This window comes from Mytilus trossulus, chromosome 12 (assembly GCF_036588685.1).
Source record: "Mytilus trossulus isolate FHL-02 chromosome 12, PNRI_Mtr1.1.1.hap1, whole genome shotgun sequence".
Lineage (NCBI taxonomy): Eukaryota > Metazoa > Mollusca > Bivalvia > Mytilida > Mytilidae > Mytilus > Mytilus trossulus.
In genome coordinates this window covers 5,179,615-5,196,573 of record NC_086384.1, presented here as the reverse complement: position 1 = coordinate 5,196,573, position 16,959 = coordinate 5,179,615, and the positions used below count along the sequence as shown (strand labels likewise).

The window sequence follows — 16,959 nt, the reverse complement described above, 5'->3', positions numbered from 1 at the left end:
TGTTATGTTTCTGTTGGGTCGTAGTTCTTGTCTTATATTTGAAGTGTTTCCCTCAGTTTTTTCGTTTGTTACCCGGTTTTTTTTTCTCATTCGATTTATGAATTTCGAACAGCGGTATACATTTTTACTACTGTTGCCTTTATTTACCCTCAGAAAAATGACGATTTTGTTACATCTGTTCCCCACAAAGTTCCTTACTCACAAAATGAGATTTTATAAGGGAACAAAATGTCTAGCATATCATACGTCCAAAAATAAACAAATAACATTTCTTAGACTATGTCCCAGCGTGTATTGTAAGTCATGCTCCTGTTTTATAACTACATTAGACTTGTAATAGGCATTTTGCTAGCAATTTTGAATGTTTAGATAATTTAAATCTATTGTTTAAGTTAAAATAAATTGTTTATGGAACATTTATTTTGAAGTATAACATGATGGTTAAATAAAATATGAGATAAATGACTATGTATCTGTATTTAGACATTTGAAGGTTTTTGTTTCAAAATGTGTAGACCATTTCTAAGAAATAAAATATATGTGATGGGATTTAGCTGTGGAGTATCAAAATTGTCAAATTTATAATTATTAAGCGTCCACATTTTGTCTTAGTATGAATTGTAGGATATACTTTAAACAAATGTGGAATTCTGTTTCATAAGTTATAATTGTAAAAAAAAAATATAATGTTGTTTTAGTTTAGAGAGGCGAAAGATACCAGATGGGCATTCAAACTCATAAATCATAAATAATGACTTTAATTAATCAACATTATGTTTTTTTAGGTGAAGGGATTAACAGAAGAAATATGCCAAAGGAACAGTGAAATTATTAAGGACATCAGACCAAGAACAAGTCGTCGACGAAGAAGTACAATGATGTCGGAAAAATCTTTCTATTCTGAAAGAACGATGTCATTCAATTAATTCTACACATCAATGTATTAGTACATACCTATTTCTCTTTTAATTCCAAATCAAAACAATTGCATTACAATTATCCCGAATATCAACTGTGATGTGATGCAAAGATATCTGAATTACATTTTACCTAACTAACTTGACTTATATTCCGTCCTACATCAAATTACGTATTTATTTCATGTAAACAAGTATTATGATTAAATTGTCAAAATATTGGTGATATTTATTTAATTTTATGCCTCTGTTACGTTGGTTCATAAACAATGATATATTGTATAATTGCCAGCAAAGAACAATCGACCGGATTCCAAAGATTGTGGATGAAAGTACAAAAGAGTCAATGCATGGCCTTCAGCAACAAGTAAAAATGTTACCATGAAATTGGCTTTAAAATGGTGTTACCAAATGATAAATCCCAACAATAAACATTTATAAGATGTATGATATAAACAAAACTTGTTAATGTAGTTATTTGCTGAAATTACTTGTGTTATGAAAATTATACATTGACACAAAAAATGAGTCATAAAAAGGATAGTCCGTTGAATAAATATTACTGAAAAATAACATATACTGATTACATTTTACATTTGTATTACACATTGAAATATGAAATATCTGTATGATCGTATGAGATGAGCATAATCGTATAAAAAATTGGGTATGACACCCAATGAATATACAAAAATAAAAAAAGTTTTATCACGCCTCAATTTCGCGCCTGTCTAAATAAGGAACCTCTGTACTTTGTTAGTCTTGTACGATTTGTAATTTTAGTTTCTTGTGTATAATTAGGGAATTTAGTATGACGTCCTTTATCACTGAACTAGTGCACAATTTTGTTAAGGGACCAATTGAAGGACGCCTCTGGTGCAGGAGTTTCTCGCTGCATTGAAGACCCATTAGTGACCTTCGGCTGTTGTCTGCTCTATGATCGGATTGTTGTCTCTTTGGCACATTCAACATTTCCATTCTCAATTTTATTATTTATGCATTGAAGTTATTTGTTTCGATTATTATGATTATTTATTTTTTTTAATGAAAAGTATGCTATAAAACTCAAAAACAAAATAAGAAATATTAGTTGATGTAACACATTGGATTTCAGAGCAAGCCTTATTTACAAATGTTGTTTTTATAGGAAAAAATGTATACATTTATAATTCTACATAATGTGAATAGAAATTTGAGGCTACATTAAACTGGCCTTGATAACTTCTATTATGTTCAATCAGTTTTTGCCATTGGTAAAACCCATTATAATAATTAGGGAATAAATAAGAAACGTTAGGATTACACTTGGCTATCTGCAAAATGACTACAGCTCTGTGATTTCCTGTAAAGACATAGTACATACCATAATTATCAAATTATTGAATTCTTTATAGAAATTTAAATTATTTTCCTGCTTGTAAAGCGTGTTTTTCTTGAATACTTGAGGGACACCGTTATTTTATTCCACTAGTCTTCAAGCTTTTTCATTACTGAAAAGGTACAAAAGACAAGTCCAATCATTTAAGTTGTATGTCTTTCATTTTTAAGATAAATGTTTTATGTTACATTAATATGGAATTTACAAAGTGATTTTAACTGTCGTAGCTTTTGGTGTATTGTACCACTGCCTTAATGTTCAGATGATGGTATAATGATAAAGTATATTCTCCCATTATGTAGATACTTGTTGATGCTGACATAATTTCAAATGTTATGGTAAAATGTAGAATTTGCGTTCTGTCTCCAATGCACTACTTGAATGAAAAGCGAAAGATAACAAATGGATACCTTCCGCTTTTGTTTTTTCTATGGTCGGGTTGTTGTCTCTTTGATACATTCCCCATATCCATTCTCAATTTTATTAACACTTATTAATCTTAAGACACACATTGCCAAACAACGAAAACGAGATCAAACGACTCTACCTGTTGTCAAATTGAAAATTTTACTAAACAGATACGTATTTCAATATATTCCTTGAACTGCTTCCTTGAATTGAAGGTGTAAAAATAATGAGATCGCGTTTCTTTAAAAACCTCATGTATTTTGGATTTAATTTGTAAAAGCGAAATGTTATGATTTAAAACCCATGCCACAAACAAGGGTTATTCGGCAAATGATGTGATATTATTTCTATTCTGAGGTAAGAACAATGACGAAATAAAATATACCTCAAGTCCTTGCTGAAGCGACAATCTACACTCCTTCTGGCAAAAGTGCTGTACTAAGACTGTAATTGATTTATTTATATAATTTGCTACGGATTCGAACATTCATATTGTACTGAAATCTCTTTGTTTTTCGATGATATTTTGTTTTTTATCACCAAATCAGCGATTCCTTAATTGTGTAACCAAATAAGTACATATCATGCTTATAGAATGCGTTTTCTAGAAAAAAAAATAACACAGTAAAATATAGTGTCTTCTTATTCCTTAAGGGTGAAATTATGTGATGTTTTCGATTGGAAGCCAGACGTTCAGACTCCTTGGCTTTTACCACACAATACAAGGTAAAATATTTTGCCAACTAACACTCATTTATCTTTTCATATACATTTGTAAGACTTAATCGCTCATAAAAGGTGATTTGCCATAATGTAAGCAGATTCTTGTTTGTTTTCCTTTAATTTGAGATTCAAATAATAGCAATGAAAATATAAGGTAAAAGTCCGAGTCAGCCTTTTCCCGCTATATTTTAAAAATCAATTATCTCGAGAAAAAAAACTCCATGATCTATCAATAACTTTAGCATTTCTTGTTCCTTAACTAATGTTCTTCCGACTTATAGTTTCAATTCTAAAATTGCAAAACATTTACCTCTTTATTCTTGTTTTGACAATGACATTAGAATGAAATCAAACATTAAAACAGCATAATTTCCCATTGCTTTACGTTAGACATATACCGGGTAAAGTCCCTTAAAAACACATTTAAAACAAATCCTAAACATTCAATATTCGGAATCAACCTGGGGCGCCCTATATTGCTGTATCACAACGGATATTTTTTTCCGTGATTACCACCATGTAAGAGTGTGAGTCTAGTTAAATTTCTTTAACTGCATTTATCACACATGACTTGCTTAAGATTACCCGCTATAATAAAATGTGATTGTAATCAAACCTCTTTTGCTGCTTCGGATAACACTTTTTTAATTTCTCCATCTATTGTCAGAGGTATTGTATTGTCGTTAGTAGCAGTAGCTGAGATAACAAGCGTCGAGTGTTGAGGAACATCATAATAACAGACTTTTCTAAATCTTTGCTTCACTTCTCCACCTTATAAACATAATTGATTTAAACAATCTTGCGTTTTCATGCATTTACATCTTAATTACTCACATATACCATATCTATATGACGGTTGCAAATGCTACTTTAATGGATATATGCAGCAGTTAAAAATTCAAATATGGCCGGCGTTATTTGTTCGAAAAAAGAACAGAAATTTCTTTTCTGGACAATTTCCCAAATAAAACATTTGAATTTTTCCGTTAACGTCGACTTCTGCTACAATATAGGATTGCCAAATAACCCCGACAATTAATTATGCAGTTATGAGTAAACTGATAAGCAAACTAGTGTCAAAATCATAGAAAAACTGAGTTTTTAACTAAACTAATTGCATAGAAAAATCAAAGAAAAATGTTCATGCAATATATATGTGAAACGTTTTATCAAATGTTCCCACATGTTATATGTCAAATAATGAAAGCGATCTGTGTTAAATGCAGACCTACATACGTATCGATGCAGTGGTAAAATATAGAAATATTTAAATGGGAAATACATTTTAAATACTGACCAAAGAAAGAAAACCGTTTGTTCACTTCTTTATTTCCTTCGTTTTCCATTAACAGTTTGTCATATGCAGATCTATCAAGAATGATCAACTGGATATATTGTAAATATCTACATCTGTCACCCTCACACGCAGTGTCTCTGATAAGTCTTGCTTGTCTCATATATGACAAAGAATCTAGGAGTAAAACGTCCAGAAAAAAGGTAAGACTTTATTCACGTGAAACAATACTCTATCCAACTGGACGCTTGTAACGTCACGATTATCAATCCGTTTTAATACGACCCCAAAACATTTTTGGGATTGTATAATGGTATGATGTCGTCATCTGCGTCGTCTTCGTCGTCGTCGCCCGAAGACACATTGGTTTCCAGATAATAACTTTAATAGATCTTCACGAATTGTTTTCAGAAGGTTCAATACCACCAAAGGAAAGTTGGGATAGATTTTGGGGATGATGGTCCCAACCGTTTAGGAATTAGGGGCCCAAAACAAGCATTTTTCTAGTTTCAGGATAATAACTTGTGTAAAAGTATTTCAATTGCTATGAAATCACACCGCAATGTTTAAAACCGCAAGTAGAAGGTTTGTATTCATTTGAGGGGTCACGGGGCCAAAATTTAGGTATTAAGGGCCAAAAAAGGGTCAAAACAAGCTTTTTTTCTAGTTTCATGACAATGACTTATGTGTTATTGTATAGATCTCTCTGAAATTGTACCACAATGTACCATATTACATAGGGGAGGCTGGGATTAGGTTTTGGGTTAATTGCCCAAAATATGTAGGAATAAGGGTCCAAAAAAGGTCCAAAAAGAAGCATGTTTCTAGTTTCCAAACAATCATGTACAATAACTTGTGTTTAAGTGTATGGATCTCTCTAAAATTGTACTACAAGTTTGGGGGGGCAGATTTTTTGTTTACCATTTTCTGAAGGGCTTCCTTTTTTATAAAAATTCTTCAATGCACAGTATTGTGCAATAGATTTGTTAGATCTTTGACCACATCAATTTAGTGACAAAAACCTATATTATGTCAAAAATTTGATCGAAATCCAAATTCAGACTGAATCAAGCTTAAATATTGTGACCAAATTTGCCCCAACTGTTCAGGGTTCAACCGCTGGGGTCGTAAAAAGCTGCGCCCTACGGAGAACCTGGTTGAACATTAACATTCGGTGTAATTAAACAGATATAGCATGGTTCTTTAAGGGTATTTGCGAAAATTACAAGTCTTGAGAATGAATTTCCCTCGGCTTACGGCTCGCAAAATTTAACATTCTCTCGACTGGTATATTTTGCAAATACCCCTCCATAACATGATATATCTGTTTAAAAATTTACATGTGTATCATATTTAGTCTTTAATAGTGTGATATGTGAATATAGACTTCTCTTTGATAGTTCATTTCATCATAGCAAATAAATTTTTGGAACAACCACACATAGTGAATGTGATAATCCTGCTTATCTAATAAACGGTGAATCAGTATATTTTGATCATTTAACGTATTGTTTTGCTAATCTGTCAGACGGAAGCTATCTGAGTCATATATATTTAATTTGATGCTTACCCATTTCGTCCATCAGTCTTATAGCAAGAGATGAGACTCTTTCAAAGACTGTCATTTCTAATGCTTTCTTCACTGCTTTCTTGAAATGATTCTCGCTGCCATCAGAAAATAGCCTGAACCGCTTTACACGACATTCAGTATAACTATTTCTACTGTTCTCAGGAACCAATGACCCAAGATTTTCTAAAGCGAACACAGATAAATCATATAATTATATTTATACATCTTGGATCTTCATCTTGCATCTATCATTGATAAAAAAAAAAACAGTCCTTAAAGTCGTTTTTTTGTGTTTTGATTTCTACACATGCAGTATAATTTAACTAATTTTCTAGCATTGCTTGATTTCTATACATATACACTGACAATTATATTCGCTCATTGAAAACCATTTCAATAGTTGTGTTTGAAACTCCATTACCATAGTAAAGCATTCATGACGTACATTTTCACTGAACTTGTACATATTTTTGTTCAGGGGCCACAATATTCTTGTTGTTTTGATGACTCATTAGTGGACTTCGGCTGTGATTTTTGTCGGTTGAAGACAAAACTTTACGACAAAAGAGATGAATTCAGCTTTCTAATTGTGAACTTTCTATTTCTAAGTAGCAACATTCCCGCAGCACCTACAGTCGGGGTATATATCTACCAATTGATACGATATTCCCGTGCTTGTTTTTCCAATCATGATTTTTTTGATAGAGGGTTGCTGATCACAAGGAAGCTGTTAAACCAAGAGTTCCTAATGGTGAAGTTGAAATCATCCCTTCGTAAATTTTAAGGACGCCTTCACGAGTTGGTTGACCGTTATGGAATAACCGTTTCACAAATGATATCGAATATGCTCCTTACGTCGTAACTGCAATCCCCTTCCCTATCATAAATATGTCATAATGACCTACCGAATTACACTGTTTACCGGTTTATTATCACATAAGCAGCACGACGGGTGCCAAACGTGGAGCGAGATCTGCTTACCCTTCTGCTTACCCTTCCGGAGCACCTGAGATTACCCCTAGTTTTTGGTGGGTTTCGTGATGCATATGTTTTAGTTTTATATGTTGTGTTATGTGTACTATTGTTTGTCTATCAGTCTTCTTCATTTTTAGCAATGGCATTGTCAGTTTATTTTCGATTTATGACGTTGACTGTCTCTCTGGTATCTTTCGTCCCTCGTTTACTCTTTGTTCGGGTTGTTGTCTCTTTGGTACATTCCCCACTTCTGTTTTCTATTTAAATTTACCTCTGCATGCATTACATATTTCCACACAACATTCACAATTGTGAAATCGGAGTTCAGACAAAGGCATCAATGAAATGTTAACATTTTTACATCTGGCTTCAAAGATAAACCTTGGCGGCTTAACAGGGTCTATGAATAAACAAATATACAAATATTTATAAGCACAAACACATTAATATCAAATTTTCATACCATAAGTATTGATAAACTAGCAATAATCAAATTAAAAGGACAATGTTAATAACACACACAAAAAAAGACTACAGATATGCGTGTATTGACAGAAAGATATACAATTATAAGAGTCTCTTTATATTAAATATTTAAAAAAAATCACCCGGTTGCAAGTGTTTATTTCAAAACACCCACCATATCTTGGTGAAAAAAGGAGAACACTGAGAGATCTAATTTTTGGTGGGGTTCGTGTTGATAAGTCTTTATTTTTCTATGTAGTGTTTTGAGTACTATTGTTGGTCAGTTTGCATTTTTTAGCCATAACTAGGTATATATACTTATTCGCGCACATACAATTAATTTCATGCATTTGAAGTGATGTTAATTAAATGATTTATATGATAGGAGATTACAGGCAATCATCTACTTTTATTATATCAATTCGAGCTATATCAAAATGATGTCTACAAAGACATTATCATATTCATCTAACGAGTGTCCATTCTTATTTAAAAATTAATGTACACGTTATGTCGCTTTAAAATTAGATATGTCTGATATATGAATATAATGATCTTAGTTATGTCCCCAGATTCTAAACAATTGTGCCACATTGTTGGATTTTATCATTTCGAGAAACTGTATAAGACTTGAATGCAGTTACCTTGAGCAATTAATTCTGGTTTATCTGGTACAGTTAAATAGTCTTCGAACATCTGAAAAATGAAAAATAATAAATAATTTTGAACTGTACCTCGTGTCTACAGAGATGTGTATATATGTGATGATGTGTGTTTGTTTATTCTGCGTTGGCTATTGAAGTAACGGGCAAGGGTTTGAGTCCACGAAACATGTTATATCTCTATCGTGTACATGTATTTGCCCTTGCCAAAAGTCAGGATGAATAGCCTTTGTTAGTCTGGGTTTTAGGTTCATTCATATGTTTCGGAGATAAATAAGGCGTTCATTTGTTCACTGTCTGACATTATAGCTGATATTGTTTCATTATGAAATATTTTGTATAAGGACAAACATTTGGGTTTTTACAAATCGTCAAAATTGTAATTTTATACAGTCACGTATACAACTTGGAAATTAGTATGGTGTTCATTATCACTGAACTAGTATATATTTGTTAAGGGGCCAGCTGAAAGACGCCTCCGGGTGCGGGAATTTCTCGCTACATTGAAGACCTGTTGGTGACCTTCTGCTGTTGTTGCTGTTTTTTTATTTGGTCGGGTTGTTGTCTCTTTGACACATTCCTCATTTCCATTCTCAATTTTACGTAACATTAGTTAAAGATACGGAATCAATGATCACTGATGATTTTTGTCAAAACAAAACTCAACGAACACCTGATCGAGGATATAAAAGAAAAACGGAAATAAGAACAACTTTACTGCCCGCTAACATGTTTAATTAACCTCACCACATTCTATATGTTTGTGCCTGTCCCAAGTCAGAAGACTATAATCTAGTGCATGTCGTTTGTTTATGTGCTACATATTTGTTTTTCGTTAATTTTTTGTGCATAAATTAGACCATTAGTTTTATCGGTTAAAATATTTTACACTGTTGTCATTTTGGGGCCTTTTATAGCTGAATATGTGGTATGGGAGTTGCTCATTTTTGAAGGCCGTACGGTGACTTATAGTTGTTAATTTCCGTGTCATTTGGTCTCTTTGGTGAGTTGTCTCATTTGCAATCATGCTACGTAATTTTTTTTATATTATGGAGAATTTAGAGTTAATGGTTGATCGATGTCCGATTTTTCCCCTGTCTAGATTCACAACACTTTTACACTTATGATAAATCAGTGCATATGATCATACATCTTTAACACAAACACGCAAAACAAATGCACGTTTGAACTGATCAAATATAAGAGCAAAGCTTGGGAACTCGATCTTGCAACAAAAACTGTGAATGATAAAATATACTAAGCCAAACATAAAACCAAGCATGTGCAGTATATTCTTATTCAATTTATTGATCAAACTTCATATTCATACACCAGCTTACCTCAATGGATTTTGTATTGTCTGGAAATAATACAACCTGAACTACTTTGAGAGTGGTATCATGACACATTCTCCCGAACTTTCTTATCGTGTCGACCATTGTACGACAGACACCCTTCCAAGGATAGTGCAAGGTTCCAGTACCAAGAACCGGAAAAGCTATTGTTTTGTACTTTGAGTTTGATGCTAATGTCAGGCAATCAAAAACTGCTTTTGCTAGTATCTGAAAAATGTGAACTGCATTTTATTAAATGGAATTAAAACTTGATACTAGGCTAGTTCATCTATTTGTTAAAGAGTAACTTAATTTCATTTAAACTTTTTTTTTAATTGTACCATACGCGTGTATACATACGTGTATGTAATCGTTCTAATAGTAAATCAGTATTATTGCTGAAATTGTTTATTGTAATTCTACAACTAAATATATTACTACTAGTAATACATTTCACCTGTAAAGAAAAATTAGCATTTTTTGTCCAAGGAGGAACTGAAAAATGGTAAATAGCTTTGCATTGTAATTTTCCAGGTGTGGTTTGTACAATCTCTCCATAATCAACACCAGTAGGATGTTGACGTCTACAGTCAGACATGATTTCATCTCCCCCTTCCTGTAACATGTAAATAGATACAGCACCTCTTGTTAGATCGAGGTCTCTTCCAACACTGTTTACCAGAACATCCGTCTGAAATTGAATTATATTTACATTTGAATTCTGAGTGTAATGGTCACAAAAAAATGTACTTTAATTTTTTTAAATACATGTTACTGTTAAGATTAGACCAAAAAAGGCACCATTATTTTATTAAATTATATTTATTTTTTTAATTTCTGATACACCAACAATTTATGAAGATGAAAATAAGACTTTGTAAAATGACTCGGTTAACGCAGTTTTCTGGATTTAAATTCATCTTAAAAGACTCATTTAAAAAAATGAAAGTCGTGGATCTATAAACAAGTTATATAGTTGAATACATACGGAGATCTTAGATCAAAAACGTGAGAAAGGGAACAATAGTTAATAACCAATGCTTTCAATTGTAAACCTTTTATGGCTGACTATGCGGTTTGGACTTTGCTCATTGTTGAATGCCGTACAGTGACATATAGTTGTTAATTTCTGTGTCAGTTTGGTCTCTCGTGGAGAGTTGTCTCATTGGTAATCATACTTTATCTTCTTTTTTTTGGTATTAACTTTTAGAGTTTGTATTTCAACCGCATTTTATTATTGTATATGCAAAGAGCTAGAGTTAGTTTCTTAACAATTAATTATAAATGTATGGAAAATTTTAGATAACACTGTAAAAATCATTTCAAACCTACGAGTTTAAACTCAAAATGTAAATAAATGTTATAAACATCCGTGGCTTAGTGCACACTAAACATTTTGAGGCACACCGCTGTCGTTCAAAATTAATGTGAAAATGGGAATGTACCAGAGGGACAGCAACCCGACCAAAGGGTTTACGTAAGAGCCGTTAGATGAGATTCCTTAATGTATAAATAAACATTGATTTAATATTGTATAATTATTTCAATTAGTACATTTTTGTTTTGCATAGTCTTAAGATACATGTAGTATTATAATTGCTTAGATACAGTACTTCATTTTGTAGGAAAACGGTCTTTAATTGGGAAAGATTGGGCACGATACTATCAAATGTAAGAAAACAAAGATAGAGGTCATAGCTTGATTTGTTTAATTATTTAACTAAGCTTGGTTCTTCAAGAATGCTAATGCTTTTCAGTTATTTTTTTCATAGTAAGAACAACTTACTTTTTGTTTTTCTATGTTTCCTTGTACGAGTTCGATTTTCAATGAAGGAACTGCAGCTGAACAATAAAGTAAAATTAAAAATTATGGTGGAAGCGATATATAATATGTCTATAAGATGTGTAGTCAATTCAACACAATGATCTACATGTTTAAAATAAATGTATATACAGTTTGAACTGATTGATTGATTGTTATTATTTTAACGCCACCTTTATGCATAATTTTGAGCTATTTCGTTGCGGACAGCTCTTTTTTTGTGGCGGAACCACAGGTTTGAACTGATAAACGCGATCCGATCAACATTTGTTTTGTTTTCATTCTTATTTCATTATTATAAAAATTAAAAAAAAATATGTGAACATGCTATGTTGTCAGGTTTTAAACACTTCTCAATATCCCATTGTGATTTTTTTATTTGTTTCAATAAACTTACGAGTAACTGCTCTATTTGGATCCTCAAACATTTTCGACAAATCATAGAAGTGCAGAAAAGATAGCCCCGTTTTTAATGTGTCCATCAGTTTTATTATCACTGTCATATTCTCATTACAGACATAGATTGTCTTTATACTGGTAGCCCTATTAACGTACGAATGAATAGATGCACAAAAGTTTTCTGCAAATACTACCGGATTGTCACTAATAACTTCCGAAGGAATGACTAAAGTATATAATTGTTTTTTGTCTACTACACTCAAAAGGTTGTCGATATTTCGCCCAATTAATGAAGATTTGTCTTTTGTGTGTTTTGATGACGGTGTTAAAACAGAAAAGTTTGCCACCATACAATGTGGGAGTCCGTTTGTTTCTGTGCTCATGGAAACAGCTGTAAAAGTCAGACAGAAAACATGGATTACAAAAGTATAAAAAAGTTGTTATTCATAATTTGCAAGCTGCCAACAAACAAAATTGAGAATGGAAATGGTGAATATGTCAAAAAGACAAAGAGACAACAACAACCCGACCATAGAACAAACAACAGCAGAAAGTCACTAATAGGTCTTGAATGAAGCGAGAAACTCCCGCACTCGGATGCGTCCTTCAGCTATCCCCTTAACAAATATCCATACTAGTTCAGTGATTATAGACGTCATACTAAATTCCGAGTTATACACAAGTAACTGAAATTAAAAATCAAAAGACTAACAAAGCCCAGATGCTCAACGTGTATACAAACGAAATTACAGTACATCGATAGGCCTATAAGACGTACTCGACTTTATCGAGATTTCGATACACCTGAATGCGACTACCAGGTGTTAATATGCATTGATCAAACGGGAATTCTCCCGAGACCGAGTAATTACTTCGACTCATCCGGGATTCTACTCAATAGATCTCGATACCATCGAGTTCGACCTAACGAGGTTCGACTGTATCAATAAACTAACCTTGATCTGCTGACTGCGAACATATAATATGTTTGTTTGATTGACATATAACATCAGCTGGTACTTGTTCAGCTGATCCATGGTAAAGAACAACAAGAAAATCTTTCATCGGATGGAACCATTGTGCAAACTGCTGCCTTTTTATCTCAATACTATCAATTGATAGAGTACACTTTAATTCACTCTCTAATCTTCTCATAGCTTCCTGTAGTTTTGTCTTGATTCTGGTCGGATTATCAGATTTCACAATCCATTTCATTCTGCGTTGGTTTCCAACGTCGCAAGTGTGATCATAGGATGTATCTTTGAACTTTTCATAATCATTACTGACGTGCATGTTTGCGATGGAAGAACACAACTGACTAGATTCCTTTGTCGCATGGATACCTGTAAATGATCGGCAGGGTATACACATGACAAAACAGAATGAGACACAATGCTTAATAATTTAATAATTTATTTAACATTCAATTCAAAGTTAATTTATTCATGTATGCTTGTATCATTATGCACCACTATTAAAAAACGGAAAGACACTTAAGCTTTATAAATTGCATTCGTATGAAGCGCTTTTCTGAATCTACCTCAATCAGGAATAATTAAAAGCGATTTGCGAAAGCTTTTATGACCAAAACGAAAATAAAATTGTCGCTCAATTCGTCTTAATCATTATCAGTTTCTTTATGCGTTTATTCATTCTAAAAAATTGTCAATACATAATATCCGCTTAGTATTTGCAAAAAAATGTATTTTATGTCATGAAGCTTTGATATAATATGTTAAGACATTGCTAGTGTTTTCTCTTGCTCCATGATTTATAATAGTTAAACATAAATCATTGCCAATACAAACTAAAAATATCATCAGAATGTTCATATCTATTTTTATAATCGATTAAACTCGATTATGTATGTACCAATTCAAAAATATGACAAGTTATTTTCAATTTGTTTGATATTTTCGAGCTTTTCGTTTTGTTATTTGATAAAAGACTTAATATGTTTTAAATTTTTATTGCAGGTTAGTATTTTTGCTATTTCAAATTGTACTAATTTAAACGAACCTGACATGTCTACATATTCCTCATTCTGCAATTGTAAAGTTGGAGAAATCTTTTGAAAGTGTGAACCTCTGTAATGCTTCTCCTCAGCCAACCATAATTTTAGTATAATCGACTTAGTGGCAGCTACAAAAGTGCATTCTGGGAACTGTTCATATACCAAATACCTGCTTTCATTTTCTCTCACTACCGTGGTAAAGTCATGACTACTAGTAAATAACGGAATATTTTCATATGGTGTTGAATTTGTGAATGCTGTACTCACAAAATTTTCTTTTACGACAGCTGTGATCGAGGTTTGGATAAGTGTAGAATTACTAAAAACCCAAAGATGATTATTTGTGATGATAAATTCTGCTTTAATTCTATTTGGCAATGCAGTTTTAAATAAGTCCATCGACATATCACATTTTAAAAGTTTCAAAATAAATGGATCCAGCTGAAATGCGACCGAAAGTGAATTATTACTGGCGATCCGTTCGATAGATGAAACCGCTTGAGTGATAACTGTTTTTCTGGACAAAAATCCAACTAAATGGATTACATCATGCCCTTGAAAGAAACCTACGGTTGAATCCTTTATATATTCATTACAAAATTCAAACAACAGTTTAGAGACTAATGTTTTTGGCAAACTGAACATAATTAGTTTGTCGCCCTCGTCATTCCATTTCGATTCAATTTCACTGAAAGCATCAGACAAAGATTGAGTTTTCAACTTCACGTGTATGGTTTCGTGTTGATTACATGATAACATGAGACATTTTAACACCTCAGATTTTGCAAATGCGTGTTCTAGCAATTTTATATGATATTTTACAAGGAACTGCATTTTGACCGGAGACAATGATGAAGAAAACTCCTTTTGTTCAATAACTTCCCCGTTATCAATAACCACAACTGTTTTAGTCCAAGCTAACTGCCATGGTAATATGAAATCCTGTTCCGGCATGGAGTCTCCGGCGTTTGCACTGTTGTCAGTAAATATTGGCAAATGTATTCCTGCAATTATGAAATTGACATAAGTAAACAATAACTGCAATTGGTTTTATCTAAGCTCTTTGGACACCGGTTATAAGCCGTCTCAATTGCAATTATAATACATCTGATTTTTTTATTCACATTGTGAATGAGTGCAAAGGAGTAATGGACAGTTTTGGCCTCAAATTTCAATTTCATCTGACGAAAGATTTTGGACACTTTTTAAACACTTAAATGTCTATTTGAATTGATTCAATCATTTTTTGTGAAAGATTTAAACTGATTCACTTATTAAAAACGCTCCGATTCAAGCTTAAATATGAAAAATCTATCAAATATGCCAAAAACTGTAATTTTTCATATGCTTTTTGTCAAAAATGAAAGTGGCCGCATCCGTGTTCATATCGACCTTTATAAATGTTATGTAATATCATAAAACACAACTTACATTTCAATTTCAAGAATGAATTCGAATGCGGCCACTTTCATTTAATACGGAAACCGTCTAAAATTGAACTAAAATGCTGAAATTGTGAAGATTTCAATAGTTTAGCATGACTTAATGATGCAAGAACCCGATATCTTTGCATTGTAATGCCAAAAATAAGCCCATATTTATGTAGCAGAGGCATTATGCCTTACAAAAAATAACTAAAAGTTTACATTTAAACAATTCTGTAAAACTGCTATATTTTAGGGTAAAAAAGAGGTCTTACTGAACCTACTCCTTTGCAAAGCGGTTGATGCACGCATAGCAGTAGACATTTATCCTTTTGCTGAAACCAGTCTCGTTCCAAAAATTGAAACTCGAAAACTTATTTAAATACTGGCACCCTTATTTGAATACAGCATTTCCTGAAATCGCTATAACTAATCATTCGTTTTGGTTTTTTGGGCGACAACGGTAATTATTAATGCACGCAAAATCGCACCTTTTACTTTCTTGAAAAGTTTGAATGTTATGATCGGAAGATGGAAACAATTTATGATGCTGAAATGTACCATATTTTAAGAGATTAGTTCTAATAATCGTATAAATGATTACTGATTGAAAACGCAAGTAAGCGACTCGAATTTGGTAGATTGGTATATAGACTAGGAAACTAGATGTAAACGTGAAATTGAAAATACGAAATAAATAAAAGCTCAGAACATAAAATGTAAACGATATTACAGTAGGTGTAGACAATACCTTTGCTAAGAGATACTTTATAAATATTTAACATGTCCATGAGAATTAGGATATACATTAACCTATTGAATTGAATAGGTATGCAACAGTTAATTAAATAATTACAGCGGAATTCAGTGAGTATGTAGCTAATGGTAATATCTTTGTATAGCTTGCTTGTTGGCTGAACCGTGAAGTCATTGTTATTTTACCATCCTTTAATAGTAGACTAGTCCAATAGATAACCACTATCTGTCTGTAGGACTAGGCTACTTTAAAAGGAGGGTAGTATACCTTACCTAACAATGACTTCACGGTTCAGCTAACAAGCAAACTAACCAAAGATATTACCATTAGTTACATACTCACTGAAATCTGCTGTAATAGTAAAGTATAATAACGCTGTTCAGTACACATCGATTAAGCAAACAAACCAAGGTCATAAAGTAGATGAGTGCTGTAACATATTTGATAATTTGAAGATGATATGGGAAACAGTTGGCAGTAACAGCAGACATGTTCTCAATAGGTCCTTCAATCTGATCGTTAACATTATTTGTAGTTCAATAAAGTTATTTGATTTTTTTCTGTTATAATACCATTTAAATTCTTGGGCTGATTATAATGGAAACAAAATGACTTATTGATACCTAAAAAAGTACACTAAAGAAGAAGATAAGAACATAATATATAAGTAATACAGATCAACAGCTTATAAAGTATACAATACCTGTCGGTGGCGTCCATGTTTCCTCCATAGGAGTGTAGTCACCACAGTAACTCTCATCTGATGAATCTGACCAATCCCCAGACATTTCTTCTATGTCACGTCACGGGTCTGTAT

General features: G+C 32.5%; 3 protein-coding genes across 8 annotated transcripts in view; 2 read left to right on the top strand and 1 right to left on the bottom strand.

The window, feature by feature from the left end:
* LOC134693746 (uncharacterized) overlaps positions 1 to 1,138 on the top strand; it is a 30,143-nt gene extending 29,005 nt beyond the window's left edge. For 5 of the 6 annotated variants that reach the window (XM_063554649.1, XM_063554650.1, XM_063554654.1 and 2 more), the window contains one exon: positions 786 to 1,138. In XM_063554649.1, the coding sequence (XP_063410719.1) occupies positions 786 to 926 (141 nt within the window). In that variant the 3' untranslated portion in view covers positions 927 to 1,138. The remainder of the gene's footprint in view (positions 1 to 785) is intronic. The other variant, XM_063554651.1, reaches the window with a different exon arrangement.
* Positions 1 to 16,959, top strand: part of LOC134693198 (SUZ domain-containing protein 1-like) — a 260,322-nt gene that overhangs the window by 65,679 nt on the left and 177,684 nt on the right. The gene's annotated exons all lie outside the window — the stretch shown is intronic.
* Positions 4,037 to 16,954, bottom strand: LOC134693595 (uncharacterized). The gene is made up of 13 exons (XM_063554439.1): positions 16,846 to 16,954; positions 14,784 to 14,965; positions 13,967 to 14,111; positions 12,904 to 13,290; positions 11,946 to 12,338; positions 11,513 to 11,568; positions 10,184 to 10,417; positions 9,733 to 9,954; positions 8,375 to 8,426; positions 7,537 to 7,665; positions 6,291 to 6,473; positions 4,724 to 4,897; positions 4,037 to 4,197 (listed from the first exon to the last, which is right to left on the bottom strand). Exons 1-13 carry the CDS (start codon positions 16,928 to 16,930, stop codon positions 4,037 to 4,039), a joined length of 2,403 nt encoding a protein of 800 aa, XP_063410509.1. The 5' UTR covers positions 16,931 to 16,954.